Consider the following 22487-nt stretch of genomic DNA (forward strand, 5'->3'; position numbering starts at 1 on the left):
TTTTTAAAAAATATATATAAGTGTTTGTTTAAACTAATTAAATGGAGCTCCTTTACAAATTAGCAATACCACCTGGAGGAAGAAAATACTACACAATACATATGAACATACAGATGCATGCAAACAGAGATTCCTACCCTTCGTTTAAAAATTTTAGCCATGAGACAGGTAATAAATTTATCTGCTCAGATGGCCAAAACTTTTTTCTTATTAATATTTTTGTGAAGACAATTAAGATTTGTATTTGTCCTTAACAAGGCAACCTTGGAACCAGAACAGTTTGTTTCTTCAAAAAATCCCTCCTTTCCTAATTTTTTTTCTTCAGTCTTAGGAATTGGGGACGGTAAAGATAGGTGAGCTTTGAACTGCTTCTAGACTGAATTTCTGGTTCTGGAAAGATATGTAAGACAAGAACAATTGCTCTCAATTTCCCAAAGAATCTGTTGTAAGTGACATCATAGGAGGAGGCCCCCCTTTCCCATCTCAAATTCCTACCAGGTTCTGAATTTTAGCTTCCAATTTGGCCAAATTTTTGATCATAGAGTTATTAAATCCTTTCAAATACCTTGTCAAGTTTCAGCCAGTAAATATTTCTGGCAGTATTAAATAATATCAGAGAGTCAAATGGACTTAAAAGGGTGCAAAGGTTATTAACTTCCAGAGTCATTCCCTCTGACAGCCTGCGTGTCCCAGGCAGTCAGAAAGCCAAGACAAAACCTTAGGACACAGGCAATCACTATCCCTGGGAAAGGAAGAAATCCATAACCAATTGGTCTGGAAAGGAAGGGACAATGTGAAATTTTATTTCCCTTTCTCACTGGGTTCAGGAGGTAATCCATTTACAAAAAAAGAAACAAACAAACACAAAAAACTTTTGAGGATCTTCCCAGGGTTTAAGAAATTCTCTAATTATGGTCCTTACGAGTAGACTGGGAAGTAGACGATATTGGAGGACAATCGTCTGTGAGGGGTAACGTCAGCCTGATAGTCTTTTATTTTAGGTACCTTTTATCTCTTTAATTTTTCATTAACCTTTTGCAACAAAGCTTTCAATGAAACTATTTTAGAATGTTTTTGAAGCCTTACAGAGGCTCTTGCACACCAAATAAATATAGGTATCTTACTCTGTATATTTGATTCAGAAGCCCTTGCTTTTAAGTGCACTTTTAAATGATCTCATCTAATTGAGATGTTTCTCATAATTGCCATTGTAATTTTAGGTTATAATTTCTTGAGGTCTGGCAGCAGTTTGGTAGGACCCAGCCGTAAATGGAATTGAGCTCATACTGCTTTCTGGCCATACTTTGGCTCTTCCAAAAAGTTGACAGTTACCAAGCCAAGTTCTTAGGACATGACATTTTTAGGTTTTCTTTAGTAATATTTGCCATTTTTCCCCCTTTCCTGTTATTTCCACAAGTGTAGGACAACTATACTTCCAATATCCTTTTTTTTTTTTTTAAAAAAATACTATCTGTAAATGTCTAAAGACAAATAGGAAGGGGTGAGAGTGGACTTTGATTTTCATTCTAATTTTTGTCCTTCCATCTAGTAAGGTTATCTTAAAGACTAGCTGTTATAATATGAGAGCTCTCTAAAAATTTTTTTCTTTCTTTTCACTTTAAAAGTTTTTCTAATTCAAAGTCTCCATCGTCTGGCCTCAATGAGTGGAACCTTAACAGTCACTCAAATCAATAAGAATGGATAAATGCAAGAGACATCCCCAAACGAGAGTTCAAAAAGCTGTAACCCTCACAAGATAAAGATAACACCCAGAATTAGAAACAGCCTTTCCAAAGCACAGGGAACCATGTGTTCTCCCATTTCTGATTCCCTAGGCTCGCATCTATAGCCCACTCGGCTACCCAGCAGACATATGCATTCTCTGACTGGTGGAAAACATGAATGAGAGGTCCTGTTTTTACCGTCTCTGGGAGGAAATGGATAGACACAGAAAACTCCCTTGAGAACTTGGCACCACTGGACAGAGAGCAAAGTGTACCCCAGCAAGTGCACCATCTGGATGGTGGAGGCCAGAGAGAAAATATTCTCACTGGTCATAAACGCCAAGCTCTTAGCACATATAACAAGATGAAAGGAGAGACACTAGGCAGAGATAGAGAAAAATAGAATTAACAAACCCGGACGTATTCATACCAAGTAACCAAGTGTTGCAAAGTCCAAGAAAACAGTTTCACAAGTATTTTCTCCTGCTAATCTAAATTTAGTAAAGAAAAACAGGACTCTTAGCAGTCTGTACCACTCTGCTTCCACCAAACTCTGTAGGTAGAGATTCGAGAGTCTAACTTGGAAAGAATTCTTACCTTTTTTTTTTTGCTGGCTCATGTTAGTAGTTTCAGGATCTTCCTACTGCGGCAGCTTCAGGATAAACAGTGTTCTGCCACTGAAGTAACCTCCTCACAGTATGTGTGTGGGGACCGAGTCCCAGAGAACAGTTTCCAGGCTCTCGGCCTCACGTGGAAAGGTGCTGGCTCGGTTATTAGATGGCCGTCAGCTGTAATCAGATGGTCATCCGCTGTGGCTGGGTGGCCATCAGCTGTTACCGGTTAGCCATTAGCCACTGATACAACTGCTATGGCTACGCTGGTTGGTTGGTTGGTTTGTTGGTTGGTTGGTTGGCAGAGTAGCAGCCGGTGGATTGCGCATCATGTGGAGCCTCTTCCTGTATCTCCAACCCAGCTGCCAGCGAGACTAGAGTGGTGTGAACTCCCCATCCATGGCTCCCTTGGTGTTCCTTTTTGGCCTCGCCATATCCTGCGTTCTTATGCAGGGAGCGGGACCAGAGACTCCTCATAACAAAGTGTTTTCAAATGCCTGTTGCAGAGAAGATAGTCTCATGTGGCTATTATCTCTGCAACAACGTGGCTGCTATAATTTGGTATAAAGTAACATGGAAACTATATCTTTTACCCAAAGTATGCACAATAAGGAACTAATTATTTATATCTATAGAAAAAGACACAGAAAAAAATGTTGCTTCTCATACTGTGATACACAAATGAACAGTCTGTCCCCATTTTTTCTATACACGTCTATCTGTTAAACATTGTTTATAGTATGTAACATCTAAAGAGTCAAGTGAACACAGCAAAATTAATATATTTGCTCTAAGAAGAAAAACAAATCAACGGAAGAAGATTCTGGCTAAAAAAACTCAAGGTTTAATGACATATAATGAGTATATAGCATTTAATATAATAAGACCTCTATTACTAGGCTTTTTTTCTCAAGACTAAGAAAATGAACACTAACTTTAACTCCACTTTAAATTTAAAAAGGAACGTAATTTAGTGGTTACCAGAGGGTAAGGGGGTTGGGGGGTGGGAGATGAGGGTAAGAGGGATCAAATATATGGTGTTGGAAGGAGAACTGACTCTGGGTGGTGAACACACAATGTAATTTATAGATGATGTGATACAGAATTGTACACCTGAAATCTATGAAATTTTACTAACAATTGTCACCCCAATAAATTTTTAAAAAAAATAAAGAAACTTGAAAAAAATTTAAAAAGGGAGGTTTAAAGATCAAGATTAATAAACAATTAATTGATTTGCCTTTCTGCACCTCTAGATAGACTCACTTATTCATTTATACATCTGCTTAGTCAACAGATATTAATCGAATGCGTAGTATAGGCCAGACACAGGTGTGGTAATGGTGCTACAAATTCAAGTGTATTATGATATTATGATGCCCACTTTTTTTCTTTTCAGTTAATAAAAGTTGTATTTTGTTAATTTATTTACTCTAGAATGCTCATAAAATTACGTTACATTTTTCTGATCAGTAAACATTCCTTTGGAACTTCTGTGCACCAGAAACTGGGGATTTAAAATCAAAGAAAGAGGGATCCTGTCACCAAACAATTCTCAGTCAACTCATACTCTTATGACTGCTTCTCATCTCCAGACACCCAGGTTATCTTGTTTCCAGATAATATTATTTGAAGATGAGACTAGTAAATTTGAGATTAAATGGTTTACTGGTTATACTTGCTGATGCCTACTTTTGAGTTAAGAGTCAGTGATCTAACAATCTTCAGCTAGAGTGTAGCTAATTGTCAACTATAATAACAGTAACAAAAGTGAAACTGAGAGTGCTTGAAATAATAAGTTCAAATAAAAATACAGGAGCAGAAAATTTGTATTTTAATTTTTTATGCTTTAATCTAAACTGAGAAAAATGGGTAAAAATACTGAATTGGAATATTATAACCTGATATTTTCAGTGCTTTAAAGATGCCTTTTATAAACTTTATATTAAGTATTGATGGGTGAAAATTAATAAATATGAATTAGCAAATTATTATATGTACTTCAATTAACATTAATTTATTCAATCAGCAGTTCATTCAATAAATATTTAATAAGCTTCTGTTATATACCCAGAGCTGGGTACACACCCCACACCAAAAAAAAACACAAACAAAACAAAAAAAACTAAGGCCCCTGCTCTCATGGAGTTTACTTTCCAGGGAAGTAATACAATATGCTCTGACACTCTACATACTTCACTACCTTTTTCTGGTAAACATTGTCAGCAAGGAAAGTATTAAATAAGGGCCAGATATGCTTCAGGCCTGGAATTCTTCAACTCTGTACTTCTGTACAAGGGTCTTAAGGCAACTCTGCGAGGAGGTGTGCAATCTTAACCAAGTTACTTAAACATTATAACCTTGCTTCCCTCTGTAAAAGGGATACAGTAATAATTGGGTTCTCCCAGAGACTAAATGAGATAATGTGCGATTGTTCGGCAATTATTAGTATTATTGCTATGGCTCTGTGGTTTCAAAATGTACCTGCTCATTAGAACCACCTGGGGATCCTTAAAAAAACATCCCGAACCCCAGGCCACATACCAGACCAACTGAGCACCAATCTCTGACACTGGGACATAGGCTCAGCACGTTTGGAGCTCCCCAGGTGGTTTTCAAATTGCAGACAAATTTTGGGACCTCGGGAGTGTGGTTTATTGATGGTTCATGGTAACATTTGCCCATCCACCTTTCTTTACCCGAGGTGGAACCCGAAGCCTCCTGTGTTTAATGGAAGATAATCGAGGTGCCCATTTCTCTGTCTCATCGTGTGACTTGAATTCAAATCTCTTGCAAACCTCTTCAAGGGGAGAGGCATGGCAGGATGTCCTGACCTCTACCGCCTACTCACAGCTTCTCAGTTTAACAAGACCCTTAGATATAGGAGGGCTGACACTTCCACCTGCAGCGCCTGCTGGGCCTGCCAGCGGAGATGCGAAGAGCTGGGAAACTCAGCCCTCCCGGGGGCGCTGGGCTCAGTGCAGAGGCCGCAGACACGCCAAGAGGAAACATCGGAAGCCGTATAGTTCCCTGGGGACCCGCAACGGACTGGTCCGCTCCGCTTGGGTGGGCGCTGTTTGAGCGCTCTGCACCCCTGCCCTCCTCCTCCCTCCACCTCGCGACCCGGGGTGCCGGAGCAGCCGCGGGGCGCTTTGATCCGGAGCTGGAGGGGCCACCGCGCCGCCCGCCGCCCGCCGCCATGGAGCCCGGGCCGCCTGGCTGCTCCAGGCCCGCAGAGCCGGGGCCTCGCTTGCGCCGCTTGTGCGGCGCCGACCAGGAGGCCTCGGTCGCCTTGCTCAGCCGGGCCAGGGCAGAGGCCGAGCTCCAGCGCTGCGTGCCGGCTGTGGCTGCCGTGTTGCCGGCGGGGGGGAGCGGGGAGAGGATGGGCGTCCCCACCCCGAAACAGTTCTGCCCCATCCTGGACAGGCCGCTCATCAGCTACACCCTGCAGGCCCTGGAGAGGTAATGCGGCTCCCGGCGCGCCCCGCGATCCCGGCCTCCGCTCCCCGCCCTCCGCCCTGCCCGCCCGGGGCGGCCCGCGACACCTGCCCCGGTTGCTGCTCTCGCGCGGGCGCCTTCTCTCGGCGGACTCGGGGCCGACTTCACCCGCTCTGTCACTGGAGCTGGGGCTCCATTCCCGCCAGTACTTCAGAGATGGGCAGCTCTGGCCCTTTAACAGATGGGCAGGAGGCCGGGCTGCCCCACGGAGCCCTTTCCGTGCCCAGGCAGTGGACGTGGTGGGGAAAGGCCGGCTCACGGTGAAGCTGGACAAAGGAGCGCACGTGTTGGGACTAAGGGACGTTAGTTCTAACTGCAACCCCTGTGGGGCCTAATGAGAAGAGAAGCGGTTTCAGTCTCCCTGTCCCTGCTCGTCTCTTCTCTTCTCTCTCCCCCCTCCTCTCATACTCTTATTTTTTTTCTCACCTTCTCATCCTTTCGCTTATTCTTACTCTCATAATCTCTCATTCTCGCTCCCGCCCCTCGTGCGCGCGCCTGCGCTCTTGCGCGCTCTCGTCCCCACCTCGTGCACTTGGATTATGAATTTTACTTGCACAGCCAGTTTCGTGGGCCCCATTCATTTTATCCGTTCATACACAAACATTAACTGAGCATTTCACATGAGATACACTGCTGTTTACTAGGTTATATTTGAAGGTGGACCGAGGAGCAGGATTTAATCCAAGCCTTTTAATGGTGGAAACGGGTTTAACACATGCCTTATCTTGTTAGGAAAATGGACTGATTAGTTAGGGAAATGAAGGAGATAGAGGGAATGTGATAAGGACTAGGGGAGCTGTAGTGAGGGGCTAAGAAGATGAAAAGCAGGGGGTATGTTATTTTATTAATTTTATCTTGTTTTTAGCACCAAGTAATGGGATGGAACAATGGGGTGAGCCTGGAGGGGTGGGTAGCAGGGGATACAAAGGCTCACATATGTGTTGATGAGGACTGTAAACTTGAAGTTAAACTTCTTGGAGTTGTAGTAGTATGTAAAACCTTGGAGTGACGTGAACCGCTTGCATTTCTAGATGGCATCCTTAGGATAGCCTTTGCAGGAGGCTTTAAGGAAGAGGTTAGGTTCTAGTAGTCAAAGGACCTAAGCATGTTACTTGGAAAAGAAACCTCCCCTTTCCCAGCGCTTTCACACACCCCAGAAGCCAAAGGGCCCAAGTTGCTTTGCGTAGGGTTATTTTACCTTCTGAACATTGGCATTTGGAAAATGGAATTGTAAAGAACCCTGACCACCCTTGATTTGTGTAACCTGGCCTGTGGTGACATCTGAAACTCGTACAAACATTGAAACAGTTCCAGGTGCTTCCTCTCTCCCTTCTGTAGTCTTCCATTTCTCTGGGTAGTTGGGGGCGGGGGTTCTTTGAAACCATTGTGTGAATCATGTACCTACAATACTCTAATGTCATAGATGTGTGACAACATAGCTCATTTATGCAGGTAATCTTATGAAATACAATGGATCTTAGCCAGCATAATCTTTGCCTGTTTAGTAATTAGATGTAGAGGAGTGTAGTCATTTTTGCATTTAACTTTCCTTCCTATGAAACTTCTGTATTAATTTACAGTTTTGTATCTTAACTTCTGAGGCAACCTGAGATAGGTGGATACTGAAAAAAACCCCACTTTTAAAGAAAAAGAATACTATTCTGCAAAGGCCTTGTTTATGGAAAATAAGATAACACTTGTTTTCTATTGTTACTTGACAGCAGTCATTAAAATCTTAATAGTCACTAATCGAAACTTCCATTTTGAAATATGTCAGGGCTCATTTTTGTCACTATATTACAACTCCTAAAGAACTTATGGAATATGATATTTTGGGTGTGTCTCAGGAAATTCCTGGAAACCTTTCATTACAGGTGTGTGTGCTTATGGGTGCTTCTTAGCTATTTGCCAAGGGAAAGCCATTCTCTTTTGGTAAATGTTGGGATCTGTAGACTGCTGATAGTTTTACTACAGCATGGTGCTAAAAGACCTAGGTTATTTCATCCAAAAAGATAAATTATGCAAGTTCAAGTAAGGAAAGGAAATGGAAGTATATAGCGTCTTGTAAAATTCTTACTTTTTTGCTCTTTGGAGGAATTACTTATTAAAGGGGAAGCACAACTCTCAATATCCCAAATAAAAGATATAATTGGATGTCACAACTGTCAGTCATCCACGTTATATTAAGAAGGTGTTGGTTCTCTTTGCCCTTTCTGAGCTGTGAGTATATGATATACAGAATTTGACTTCAAAGCTCATTTTATTTGGTTTTCATAGTTAGGATTTTCCTTGCTTAACCTATTGCCAGGAAGGTTTGAGGAGTTGTGAGTAATCTTTTTCTTAGTTCTTTCTTAACTAAGAAATTAAAGATACTTGTTGAAAAATAGCCATTATGGGTTGATTTCTCTTTTGGAATTTCGAACCAATATACAAGGAACTAGTTAGGGCTTAGTAGAGAGAAAGAGAGTACCCTGGAAGTTTGGGGTACTCCCAAATTTTTGAACTGAGATAGGGAAATGTAAAGAAACATGACCGGTCTTGATTTTAAACAATGTCATTCAAATGTGTTTATTTCCACTTCTTCATTTACCCACCCAAAAGGACTAAAAAGGTATAGCCACCCAAGGCAAAAGGAGGTAGAGCAGATAAAATATATCAATAAAACTGGAAGAAAGAAAGGAGTGCTAACCAATCAGATATAACAGGCCCAAGAAAGTGGAAACATTGGCTCTCAGAACAGTTGTGAAGAAGCAAGTTGATTGGTCACAGGACCTTGGAAAGGTTCAGGGTAATTCCGAGGTGGGGTAGACAGAGAGCTGAAAGGATAACTGGTTGAAACCTTCAAAAGAACAGTTAGGTTCCTAGATCCCTGTCAGACCCCTGGAGAGGCTTCCTTCTGGTTCAGGAGCAGCACAGCCCCTGGCCAGTTGAGATGTTCTATGGCAATAGAAGAATTAAGAGCCAGACTGCATTTTGCAAGGATGAGATCCTTAGCCTCCCAGGTAAACTCAAGGAACTTTCTTTACTTTTCAAACAATGTGTTACATGTGAAGCACTATTCGTCTATGATTGAGAAGTTGGAGGAGACATTGAGAGAAAATCTATCTTGTGAGTTGGGACTTCGGATTGTGTTTGTTGTTTTTCTGTGTTCCTGCTGGCAGAATTGGAAAAATACAGTTTTCTAGTTTAGACAAGTTCTACTTGTGTGCCATTGCCATTTCTGAGATAACTGTTTTATCAGATTAAATAAGATTCAAAAGAATCTCTGAACTCTCACAAGTCTGAGATGTGTTGGCTAAAGGCTCTGTCTAGACAAATGGAGGCTCAAAGTATGTCAAAATTAGCTGTATGGAGATATATTTATTACAATTAGCCGTTATGTGTATATATGTGTAGACATGTATAAGTATATATGCACATGTTTATATATGTTCATATACGTACTATTAAGATACAGGACTTTGTAGTTCAGGTCTGTGCTTACGGGTATAACTAAAAGAATCATGAATAACAACTAATTTCTAGTTCGTATTAGAAACAAAGGCCTTCAGAAGTTGATGAAAGTTTCTAGGAGTTTGAAAGCTACGTTTTGGCCTTTTAGAAGGAATTACAATATAGATTATTGAACCACAGATTATATAACCTGAATAGAGCTTTGATTTTTCTCATTTTTACTAACAAGGGACTGAGGTCAAAGGTTATGAACCTCTTACCTAACTATTACTTTATGATCTGAGTTTCTGAGAGGAAATGTTGCTCTAAGAAAAGAAATTATGTGAAAGTGGTATTGTTGGCAGGGGCATAAAGTTCTGACAGTGAAATTGTAAAATCCACTCACAATTGATCACATACATCTACATTTCACTGTTTCAACAATGTATTTTCAGATCTGAAGTAGGAAGTAAAAATTCCTGCCATTAATCTAATTTCTGGTTTCAAACATCTAAGGGGAGAAAGTGTCATTAAGGAGAGTTAGACAACCTGAAATAGCTACATAGATTAAAATGACAATCACAACAAAAGCAAGTTACAGATGCAAATTTTGGCCTTTCTTATTCAGATTATTAGTGTTAGTTGCTGAAATGGTGGGTGGTGGTGGGCTGGGTGGGGTGTGAATTTCTCTGATAATAGATTGGAACAAAGTCTGGCACGGCCTTCTCCACAGTTCCTAAGGTTTCTCCAGTTCTAGGTGGGGGACACTGCTTAAAATAACTTTTTCCTTGATATGGTACCATGCTCATCAATAACCTTATTATAAATTGGCTTCCCATACAAATCTTTTATCGGTGGAAAATATGCTATCCCACTAATGAAAAGCTTTCTAGACCTCGTGGTGGTAATGTATATTAAAATATTGGTATTCTAATTCTTGTGTCAATCCCTTTTTAGTTTGGTTAATGTGAATTAGTCTTCTTGAGTCTGATTAGATGAATTTGAAAGAAAAAAAAATCTCTGTTGTCCATTCACATGTGTTTGTTGTGGAAACTGGATTTTGTGATTGAGATTGCGTTGCTTTCTTGTTTTATCACTTGGATAACCAACGGAAGTCCATTTTAGTTAGTGTTTAAAACTTCTTGCTATGTTTTTCAATGTGTTAACTTATGATTATATATAATTTTCTGTTTTCTCCTTGTTTTTCATTTTTGTTTTCTTTTTCTGTCCTATGTTTCTGAAAACCACTGTAATTCTGTTTGAACAAGATAGAATAGAAATAAATACATAAATGTTAATCCAAATGAGCAATGCTGATTGTTTGAATTAAGCTGAAAATAGGAATGGAGCAGGGAGGACAGGAATTGACAGGTTTTAGCGATTAATTGGATTAGGGATTCAGAAATAGAAAGGCCTTTAGGATGCTTTTAGTTGAGTGATTGCTCAGATATAGGAATGCTCAGATAGTCTTAATGCTTTATCAGTAAAAGGGTCAGTCTGAGTCAAGGGAAGGAATAGTCCTATATTTTGTACGGAGAATACAACTGGACTATGTTTTGTACAGATCAGATTATTGCAGATTTGTGTTAAATTCCCAATTGCCCTCGTTGGGGCTCATTCAACACAAGAGATAAGACTAGGCCTGGTGGGCTGGACTTGACAACTGGAAATCTTTATGGGCCATAGTAAGGAGACTTGACATTGTGAAGACAATCAGAAGCTGACCCTTTTACACAAATTCAATATTTTGTTGCTAAGATATCATGGTGGGTACGGAGAAATGACAATCTACATAATAAATTAGGGCCACAGAGGCCTAATTTTCATGAAGACTTTTGAAGCAGTGGGCCAAGCTTTGTAAGAGCTCTTGAGAGGTGTTAACAGGACCTGATTTTCCATCTGTTTTTTAGAAAACGTTTGTTTAAATCTTTCAGCTGATCTTATTAAACTATCTGAGCAGAGTATTCCTGTACATATTTATGTTGTTCTGGGAGAAAATAACATCTGAGCTATTATACTTCTTCCACAAAATGTCTGGGGGGGGTAACAGAGCTTGAGGTTTGTTTTGTATTTGCCTGTGGAATGTGCTGGGAAGGAAATACTCAGGAGAATTGGATAAAATCCGGCTCCAGGGGGTTCAGTGTGGACTTGCCTTTAACTCAGGAGGTCAACCAGATCCATTTATTCAGCTAATATTTGTTTAGTAGGCACTGTGTGAGGTACTTAAGGTCTTTCTCACTTTCATGATTCTGCATTATTAAATTTTAATACTGTAAAAGGCTCTTAATTCTATAACTAGAAAAGAATGTGAATAAATCCTCTGAAATACAAACAGTACTCATAAAGCCTTGCAAGTGCTAAGTATATGCTTGGTTGCTGAACAAAATAGCGTATTAAGCCCATTATCTCTTAAGAAGGGTCTAAAATGGTGTTTTCCAAACTTTTTTATTGTGACTTGTTACAAGAATTACACCTTACATCATGACTCAATGACAAACATATACTTAAATATATAAAGGCACACATATATGAAAGAATTTCATAAAAACAACCCATCCTTACGATTTGCTATGCATTCTAGTTTTTCTATTAACTTCTATTTCATTTACTAAAAAAATATTAGTCTAAACTTGCTAAATTGATTTTATGACACTCTAATGGATCCTGAAATATGTAGTTTGAAAATCACTGGTTTAAAACACTTTTCCATGTACAGCTTCATACAATGGTGTGAAATAGCCTAAGGCCACAAGTTTATCTGTTTGCAATTGTTTATGTCTGCTTTGACTGCTTTCTGTTTGATAGTACATAGATAATTATTTTATAGATATTTTAAAGCATTCCAGTAAAATTGTCATTTACCTTTGAGAGTTCATTCATTAATTCATTAACTCATTGAACAGATATTTGAATGACTACTCTGTGTCAGGCAATGTCCCATCTTTTCTCCCTCTTAATTCCATATTTTAACATTTAATTCAACATAATTTTGATCAAAAAACAGCACTGTTATGTAGTTAGTTGCTTTTAACTTATTTTCTGTTAGAATATAGTATGGAAAGCAATGGAAGTGAATAGCTTAGGGTAGTAATTAAGCTCTTACTGAACAATCCTGCTCACTCATTTAGTTGAACATGTTTTTATAATTTCTCTATCTTAAAGAAAAAAATAGTGTGATGTTGTATTAATAAACAACTGAAGCATTTGATTACTTTAAGAAATTCTTTTCTATAAACAAACTCAAGAGCAATTTTTATTCCTTTCTAATTGTTTAAGCTTTCTCTTCTCTGTTCATTTAAGATGTTTATTGACATATGGTCTTTGAGGTCAGGAATTGTGCCAGTCTTCATTCACTATTATATCACCCGTGTCTAGCACAGTGCGTGGCAAATGCTGGATGCTTGATGTTTGTTGAATGACTAAATGAAGACATGAATGAAGGAATACCAACTTTTGCTTGAATTATAAGAAATTACAAGACATTTGACCAGTTTTTTTGACCACAAGTGAAGCAATATTATATGTTCAACACTAATGCCAAATGAAGTGCTGGAGGCACAATGATCCAGACATAATCTTTTCTCTCCTGAATGTTATGACCTCTATTTCAAAGACAGTGCTCGTGCATTCACAGAGGTTAACAATGTGAGCTCCAAAGTCAGCCTGGAATCCACCCAGGTCCCTTCATTTCCTAACTGCTTGATCACAGGCAGGTCACTGCCTGTGTCCTCTGTAAAATGGAGATTATAACAGAGACTTCTCTCATAGAGCTCGTGTATTAAGTGAGATAGAGCCGGATATCACAGGCAAATGCTCTATACAGTGCATGGCACCTAGCAAACAACCCATACGTCTTAGTTGCTGCTTCTGTTAATATTACTGAAAGTTTAGTAGGTGCCAAGTCCTGGGGTGAAGTCTTTGCTTTCTATTAGTTAGCAGTCTACTGAGGGAGCTAGAAAATAAAACAGAATATAGTATGGTACTTGATAAGACTCTCTGGTGGTTAAGAGTTGTCTGGAAGCCAAGAGCAGTGATGCCTCGCCCAGAATGACAGGGAATGCTTCCTGGAGGAGGCCATATCTGAACTGAAATTTGAAGAAAGAGGACTCAAGCTGGAGCGGGTGGAGATGGGGGAGTGAGAAGATTGTGTTGAAAGGCAAAGGAAGCAGCACAAGCAAAGAATGGGGATGAGAGAGAATGTCATCAGTAGAGTAAGAGGGGCATGCACAAGACTAAGTGGTGCAGGGAGAAGTACGCTGGAGCCAGGTCTTGAATGGCTTAAGAGCTAGCAGGGGATGGTCTCAGGTTTGCACTTGAGAAAAATCATCTAGAAGTGGTGAGACTGGATTGTATTGGGATAAGATGAGAAGAAGGTGACCAGCTAAGAGGCTGAGGCAATAAATTATGGGAGAGATGACTGCCTGAATCACAGCTGTGACGATGGAGACAGAACCTTGGGAAACCCCACATTTAGGGGACACTGAGGAACTGTCACTGTCGTTTCCTAAGGACTTAGTTAAGTACAGTAAAAATTCTAAACCATGTAAGTACAGCGTAAGTTCCATCGATTGTTATATTTGCAATAAAAGGAGTGGAGGGTGAATGAGCTATAAAACAAAGAGCAACCCACACTTAGTCTTATTCCGGGTCCTTTTTATTGCCTGTACTGATTACTAATTTTATTCTTTGGTGTTCTGTGGATTATTGCATTGTCTTTATTTGTGATTAAAATTCCCCCAGGTGTCTGACATAACATAATCCTGGCCCTTTCGGAGCCTTAGGATCTAGAAATTAGAGTAAAGAATCAAACACCTTGAAACAAAACAATCAACAAAATCACTTTGCATAGGGAAGGCTGTTTTCATTCTTGATTTTTATAGCTAACCAGGATAATAAAAAGCTTTCTGTGTTTTCATAATCTTTGAAACTATACAGTGTTGTAATACGTCATACTGCTCCTGGTAGATAAGACAGACCAAAGTCATATATTTATTCAAGAGATAATTGAGTATCTATTATTAGGTATTAGGTGTAAAGCAAAGGGCAAAAGAGATTGTCCCTGCTCTCATGGAGTCTACATTCTTGAAGGTGGAATGTTGTATTGCCATCATGAAAAATGAATGGTAAAAGCATTTTTTCTTCTAGTGTTTTTTGGCATAAGATGGTAGTGTAGGAAAATAACGTATAATGTGTCTGTATCTCAGATATCTTTCTGATTTGTTTCCCATATTATACTATTTGTTTCCCATAGAGTGTTGTGAGGATGACAGGAGTTAGAACATTACTAATGCTTAAGACATAGCACTTAATTGATGTTAGCTATTCTTTATATTATGTGATAATTGACTTATTTTGCCAATTTACTGACTAATGTCGATTACCTATAATTTACCTCTAGCAGCTCCATCTGGTAGCCAGGCTACCATCACTTTCTTTCCCAGACTTCAGCAGCAGCCTCCTACCTGGTCTTTCAGCATCCTTTCTCTCCCTACCCAATCTATTCTCTACCTTGCAGCCAGAGTAAAATTTATGCTCTTAAATTAGTTTCCTATTGCTGCTGTGAACATTTCCATGAACTGACTGGCTTAAAGCAACACAAATCTTACACTTCTGGAGGTCAGAAGTCCAAAGTCAATCTCAGTAGGCTAAAATAGGGGTGTTGGCAGCACTGTGTTCCTTCTGGAGCCTCTAGGGACAATCCGTTTACTTGGCATTTTTTAGATTCTAGGCAGTCACCTGTGTTCCTGGACTTGTGGTCCTGTATCACTCTGATTACTGCTTCTATTATCACACCTCCTTTGACTCGTGTGCTGCTCTCTTTCACTTGAAAGGCCTCTTGTGATTTTATTGGACCCACCCAGACAGTCCAGTATGATTTCTCCATCCCAAGATCCTTAAGCACATCTGCAAAGTTCCTTTGGCACGTAAGGGTACGTATTCACAGGTTAGGGGAATTAGGAGATGGACATGTTTGGGGGGCCATTATTCTGCAACTGTCATGTCATAGAACGTTGGTGGAGATGAATATTCTTTTTATTTATTTATTTTTTAGTGTGGCCTCTCCTACATATAGCTTTTCTATGGCTTCCTATTACTTCCAGGATTAAAGACTTAAACCCCTAGCGTGGCCTGGTAGGTCCTCATGGCCTAGCCTAGCCCGGGCCTCCAGCCTCTTCCTGGGCTCATCTCCCCCTTGCTCACAGCACTCCACTCCATTTCCTCCTAGCCCATCAGGACCTTGTCATGGCTTTCACTTACATCAGGCCTCTCTCCCTTCCTCCAATCCTCTTTGCCTATGTTTCTGCCCCTCATCACTTGGATCATATATAGCGAACTTTTCTTCCTTAGGCAGCATCATCTTAGGCTTTTGTCTCCTGGTCAAATGTTCTATTGCTGCAATCCTGGAGTGTGGGCATCTTCACAACACTCAGTCACGGCTTGCAATTATTTGCGGGTGTTCTTATTTGTTTTATCTGTAAGCATTGTGAAGGCAGTGACTATTTCCATTGTATACTTAATGCTGATCATTTATTTGGTGCTCAATTAAAATTTGTTAAAGGAATGAAAAGACAGTGTGTCTATAAAGTAGCACTTGGTTTTGTTCATCATGTAGTATTGTTATAGCCACAAGCAGAATAAGGTTTGAGTTATGGGAAGGGTTTTTTCAATAATGGAAGGTACGAGATGGATAATTATTGAGTAAAGCAGCCCAATGTTTTTTTTTTTTTCAGTTTTGTTTTGTTTTTCAATAAAGTAGAGTTAATTTCACTATTTAGTAATTTCATGACTCCTCTTCCAATCTCTGTAAAATTGTGTTTAAGGTTTTTAACTATATAGCATGAACATATAGGATCTCATTGGCTAAGAATTCCATTAAATTTTAAAGTGACCTTTATTCAGAATTGATACAATGAGTCGGAGGGAGTTTTCCTGGTTTGGGCCTGTGGGTTGTGGAACACAGTCTGCAAAAATATTACCCTCAGTTAGCACTGGTGTTCAAAAGAAGTCTACCGAACTTCCTAAATACAATCATCACTCAATGTACACATATAGCTCTTTCATTAAGAAAATGTTCTACAACAGACGAAAAGCATTGTTTTATATTGTGTTTCTGAATCAACAGTTTGATTCCTTTAATTTTATATTTCATTGAATTATTTTTCCCATCTTATTCAAACCTGCTTTATATTTATACAAATTTAATTATTATAGTTTCCCTATTAAACTACAGTATTTCACCTCGATGTAGGCAATGTTCGTGTTAGTTATCCAGCTTTGTGCCAAATAGACTTCCTGAAAGAGACTTTTGGAATTTAAAAGTGCTTTGAATTGCTCCTATTCGATGAGAAAAAAGTTATTTGGGAAAAATCGTTTAAAAGCGTATTCTTGTTACGTTTTTTTCCCCTCAATCTATTGATTAATATTGTCATTATTCAAATTTAACTTTTAAGTCAGAAATTTCCAATATCTGTCTATATATCATACATACCTATATTTCACACTATGTATTATAAAATACTATATATCTATGCATTTCTATGGATATGTAGTGTGACATATTCACTGATTATTTTTGTTAACCTCTTTACTAGTCTTGATAAAAATCCATAAAACTGATTTAGTTATTAACTTTAGTTTTTAATCTCTCTATGAAGATATACTAGTACTTACTAAAAATTCAGTTTTTCTTGTGTTCAGCTTCACTTTAGTTGTTTAAGAATCAATTTATGTGAAATGTGTACATAATTTCCTTTTAGAGTATGTTGGATAAAGGACATTGTCGTGGCAGTAACTAGAGAGAACATGGAAACAATGAAGGGTATTATTCAGAGGTACCAGCATCAACGCATCTCACTAGTCGAAGCCGGAGTGACCCGCCACAGGTCAATATTCAGTGGACTAAAAGCACTGGCCCAGGATCAGCCGGACTCTCAGCTCTCAAAGCCGGAAGTCGTGATTATCCATGATGCGGTGAGACCTTTTGTTGAGGAAGACGTCCTCCTTAAAGTTGTCACAGCTGCTAAGGAACACGGGGTAAGTATTTATACTTCTGAGAATGGATAAAAAGGGCCAGCTAGAGTAGTTCGTTTGCTGAATTTTGATGGAACTATATTTAAATTTGTCAAGTTACTTAAAATGAGCATGATGACCTAAAGATGTTAGGGTAATTTATTTTAGGAAGTTTATAGCATTATAGATTGTGAGACTTTTCTGGAATTTATCTTTTGCTATAGTCATTTGTCATCATAATGTAATATGAGCTATTTGGAGAAGAATGTAGTAATGAAGTCCTTAGAGTATGGATATGAATGGACCTTAAAGGAATGAAATTAAACATGCAGTTATCTAACAATGTCTAAGAAAGCACTCAAAAGTCACATATATAATTAACAAAAATCTGGCTCACTGCTCTCAAATTTTATGTTTTTAGTTTTCAGAAGTGGTTTATTTTCTAGCAAAACAGCCAGGCAAGTTTTTCACACCCCTTAAAATGAGTCATCTTAAGATGACAAAATTCTGTTTTCATTTCTGTTTCACCAAAATAAACAAGATTGCAAAAGGCCTATTGTAATCTCTAGAACATCTTTCCCCCGTCCCCCTTATGTTACTAGGTAAAAGTCTATGAATAACATAATAGACATTAAACTTAAGTTTGCAGGCTAAATTTGAGACTTAGTGAAAAAAAAAATATTGCACAGACTTGATAAAGTATATATAATAGAAGTAATTTGAGGAGTCTGACAGACTTTGTCCCAATTCTCAGTTTTTCTAATTATTAGTGATCTAGTGTTTCTCAATCTCTTTGGGCCTATTTTCCTTACTTGCACAAATATAGATGCTAATACTTGTAAGGTAGTTTTTTGGATAGGATATTTACATGTTAACTATTTAGTAGAGTGTTAAGTACTTAAAAAATAGGTATTATTTAAAGAGGAATTATAACATCTAAGTAATAGAGGATTGTAGGCCAATGAAAGGAATCATTTAAGTCTTCCTAGCCATCTGGAGGCCAGGGAGTTATAAAATGTTCATCTGGCAAAGACAGTCTATGACTTCTACGTTAACTAACTGTATTTCGATTGAATAGTCAGGAAATTGTCCCTAATTTTATCTCTTCTTGCTGCCAGATGAATTTAATTTTAGACCTGACTGAGAATTCTATAGATTAGATGAAGCATTTGATTTTTCACCTTTAACATGACTTCTAAATGGTGTTTTGGTGTATTAAAAGCTGTGGCCTAAGAACATAGGTGACCACAACACGTTCTCATGGTTCCTGAGCTTCACCTGTAACCCCCTTCTTTTTTTCCAGAGAGGCAATGTCAATATGATCAGTTACAAGGGCGGTGAGGAGGAATAAAGGAGCAAAGGATGTATAACTTTTTGGAATTTGAGTGAAATTTTACAAATGTGAAAAAGTTCCTAGGGACCACCATGTAATTTGGGTAGCTAGAAATTCGATGCGTATTAAATACACATAAAATTAGAGCTCTTTGCCTGTTACCTTTGGAAAAAATATCTCTCCCGCTCACTATAACATTTACACACATTTGGAATTTTTTGATGTTGAGTATTATATTTGAGAGAGATTAATTCTCAGAGATTGTCTATAAAGTGATTCTTTTGGTAGTGTGTGTGAAAGGGCAGAAGAGGCGTTTTATCTTGCTCCACTTACTATGCTAAGAATATCATTGTTGAACAGGTGACTTCATAAAACATATTACAACGGACAGCAATTAGTGTTTTATGTTTGCAGATTTGTTGGAATTCCTTTTAAACTTTTTCTAACTTTAACTTTGTTAATCAGAGTGTAATCTGTAAGATTCAATCACATTATGCATCTTACATAAAACTAACAAATTATATTTTAATGAAATCTGTGCAACTTGATTACATTTACGAAACTGGTTTAAAGCGAAAACTTTGCCATTGAATTGTTTTGAATTAAGCTTCAGAAATCTGGTCTCTTAAAATTATTATATTGTTTTTGATGGTGTTAAGGTATACTTTTCAAAAAGGTCTAAACTCATGAGTTTTATACAGATACAAGATGAGCGTGGATTACGGATTTTACTTAACTCATTAATGAGGGAACAGGACAGATATTATAATCCAGAGAAGCACAAATTTGTATTGGAATAAAGGAATGTTGAAATGAATTCACAAGTAGACAAAACTGCTTTTCCAAGGGTAGGGGGAAGGATGTCAATTGGACCTCCATTAGACAAATTATTTGTGTGTTTATAGGCAAAGATGATTTCGCACTGCTATCAGTTATCTAGAACTTCCGAGAGTTGTGTAAGAAGAGCTGAAAGGCAATGAAAGGCTAGCCTGAGCTAATCTGGAAGGGTCTGCTGTAAACAATACATAGTTTTCCAGTGGAGGCACTCAGTAATATATTTTGCTTATTCAAAATTTCCTTACAATGTTTAGGATAGTGACCCAGTAGCCTCAGGATATCCAGGAACTACTTACTGCCAACTCTCATACTGTTCTAATCATAAAAAAACACAAATGCAATTAATTGAGACTTGTACTAGTAGTTGAAATTCTTACATTGGTGGGAAGTATCGGCATCTTTTAGAACCTCTGGCCAATAAATTGCAAAAGATTGGCCTGAATCAAATGCTCTCCCAAGGCAAGAAAAGAGTGATGACTTTGCTTAGTCAAAGCCACTTCACAATTTATTTTCCATGTATTCCTTTGAACTCATTCTCCTTTGTTCTCTTAAATTGCGTCCTATGGACTCTGACTGATTTTCTTGTTTTTTTAGTCTTTAATGTTCAAACTCTACCAAAAGGTCCCTTTCAGTAAATCATTTTCTAAGTAAGCTAGACACTGGGACAGCCCCTTAGGGGGATATACATGCTAAAGATAACTCTGATATTTTAACTTACATTTTGGTTAAAAACAAAACCAAGTTGATGAAGATGTATTACCCAAAAAAACTAATGTGTCCAGAATTAAGGCTGACAGAGTTGCCTGCACAGAGGAATGTGAAAGTATCACCAGGACCCAGTTTCTCTCTTTCCTCTGTGTATGCACCATTCTTGGGTTCCACAGCATGAGGTGACCTCAATAGGAACAGCAGTGAAATCCTTTTAGTGTTATTTATCTTTAAAATTGTAAGACTACAGGTATTTTTTCCCCAATACTTTGAAAATATACTGTCATTGTTTCCTGGCTTTTGTTCAGCTTTTGAGAAGTCTTTTCACCAGTATAATTGCATTCTTTGAAAGGATACAGTTTTGTCTTTGGTTGATATAATTTGTTTCTCATAGATATTGTGCATGTGTCTCTATAGTGCATCTAGATATGGTTCTTTTTTTCCCCTTGCTTTGGATTTATTGTCCTTTATGAATTTTAGGATTCATATATTTTTATAAATTCTGGAAAATTATCAACCATTATCTTATTGAATATTGACTCTGCTCCGTTTCCTACCATACAGCTTTTCTCTCCTCTCCTTATGGATCACTATACTTAAGACTGACCTTCTTATCCTGTTCTCATGTCTCCTTTTTCCTATTTTCCGTCTCTTTTTGTGGGCTGCTTTCTAGCCAATTGCAGTGCTCTATTTCATTCTTTTTTTTAGCTCTACCTAATCTTACGTTTAAAGATTAAAAAAAAATCAGTTTCTAAGAGTTTCATTTGGTCCTTTTTCATGGTGTTGATTTTACATTTTTTCAATATTTAAATCTAATTTGACACAATGCATCTGTGTGTGCACCCAGTTTAACTCTCACAAACACACTGTTCAAATTTCTATCTCCTGGATTCCAGACCCTTTATATTTAATTTCCAACTCAACAGAACCACGTAGATTTGCCATTTTCAGTGTCTGTGGGATCGTGTGCAGGTCAGAATTCATTAATCTTCCGGGATCTCTGTCCTCGACTTTTATCCTGTTCGTAAGAAGGAGTCATTGATTTTCAGCAGGGTGTAACATGATCATATTTGAATTTTAGAAAGATGACTGTCTCCCTGGTTTGGTAGATGGATTAGAGGAAGAGTTTGAGGGAAATTAAATTAGTTTTGGAACTACAGTAATGACCCAACTGAGTGATGATGGCCTATCTGTGCCAGTTGAGATGGAGAGGAAAGTAGAGGTGGTTAAAAATGTTCAGGGAACCTATTAACTTGACCTGACTCCTGGATAGTGTGTGAGCCATGAGGTAGTAAGACACATGTATTTTATGTGCTTTTATTTTTCTTTCCCTTTCTCTGACAGTAGGCCTCAACATATCTTCTCCTGAAATCCCTGTGCTCCTAATATCCCCCACACCCTCATCTTTCCAAGGGGAGATGAGAGTTTAGACACTAATTTACTTGCCACAACTCTGCAAACTTACTCGTAGAAATTGTATTTATCTAAGAGTTCTAACTGCCTGGGCCCTTTTTTAAAAACTTACTTTTATTAGTTTCAGGTGTACAAAACAATGTACTAGTTAGACATTTCACCCCTCACAAAGTGATAACCCCCCCTTCCCCAATCTTTGCCCCTCTGGCATCATATAAATCTATTACAATTCCGTTGACTCTATTCCCTATGCTGTACTCCACATCCCATGACCATCCCATATATATAATTTTATATATATAGCTTCAGGTGTACAGTGCAATGGTCTGCCTGGGCCCTTTTGAGCACTGATTCGTGGTACATCTTCACGCACATCTCATAAAACAAGGTCCTCTACGCTTACCTCTTGTATTGGGTTGTTTTTCCAATATTTAAAGCAACAGGGAGTTTTGCATCTGAGAGCAGGCTCTACACCTTAGTTTGTTTCTATATTTAAATATTGTTGTGGCACAGGGTTTTTCAAACTCAGCATGACTCAATTTCTAAGTAAGATAATTCTTTGTTGTGGGGGTTGTCCTGTGTGCTGTGTGATGGTTAGCAGTACCCCTGTCCACACCCTCACTCCCACTGCCCATACCAGTGATGTGGTGGATAATAAATTTCCAGGGTTAGACCATAATTAGACATAGTACTACATGTGGATTTGTCCTATTTCTTATTTCCCAAATTTAATTGAGATATAAGTGACATACATCACTAAGTAAGTTTAATGTGTACAGCATAATGACTTGACTTACATGCATTGTGAAATGATATTTTTCCTTTTCTTAAGGTAAATAATTGTCTTTATAACTTAGCGAGCAATTGGGTATAATGTCAGTTTAAAAATGGCTCTGGATATTTTGTTTCTTGAACAGTTAA

General features: G+C 38.4%; 1 protein-coding gene across 4 annotated transcripts in view; it reads left to right on the forward strand.

Moving 5' to 3' along the window:
• Window positions 1–5520: 5520 nt before the first annotated feature.
• The window catches only part of CRPPA (CDP-L-ribitol pyrophosphorylase A), a 216795-nt gene continuing 199828 nt past the window's right edge, over window positions 5521–22487 (forward strand). For all 4 annotated transcript variants that reach the window (XM_033088857.1, XM_033088859.1, XM_033088860.1 and 1 more), the window contains exons 1-2: window positions 5521–5797; window positions 17023–17299. In XM_033088857.1, coding sequence (XP_032944748.1) covers window positions 5535–5797; window positions 17023–17299 — 540 coding nt within the window. In that variant the 5' untranslated portion in view covers window positions 5521–5534. The remainder of the gene's footprint in view (window positions 5798–17022; window positions 17300–22487) is intronic.

Source organism: Rhinolophus ferrumequinum, chromosome 20 (genome assembly GCF_004115265.2).
Source record: "Rhinolophus ferrumequinum isolate MPI-CBG mRhiFer1 chromosome 20, mRhiFer1_v1.p, whole genome shotgun sequence".
Taxonomy (NCBI): Eukaryota; Metazoa; Chordata; class Mammalia; order Chiroptera; family Rhinolophidae; genus Rhinolophus; species Rhinolophus ferrumequinum.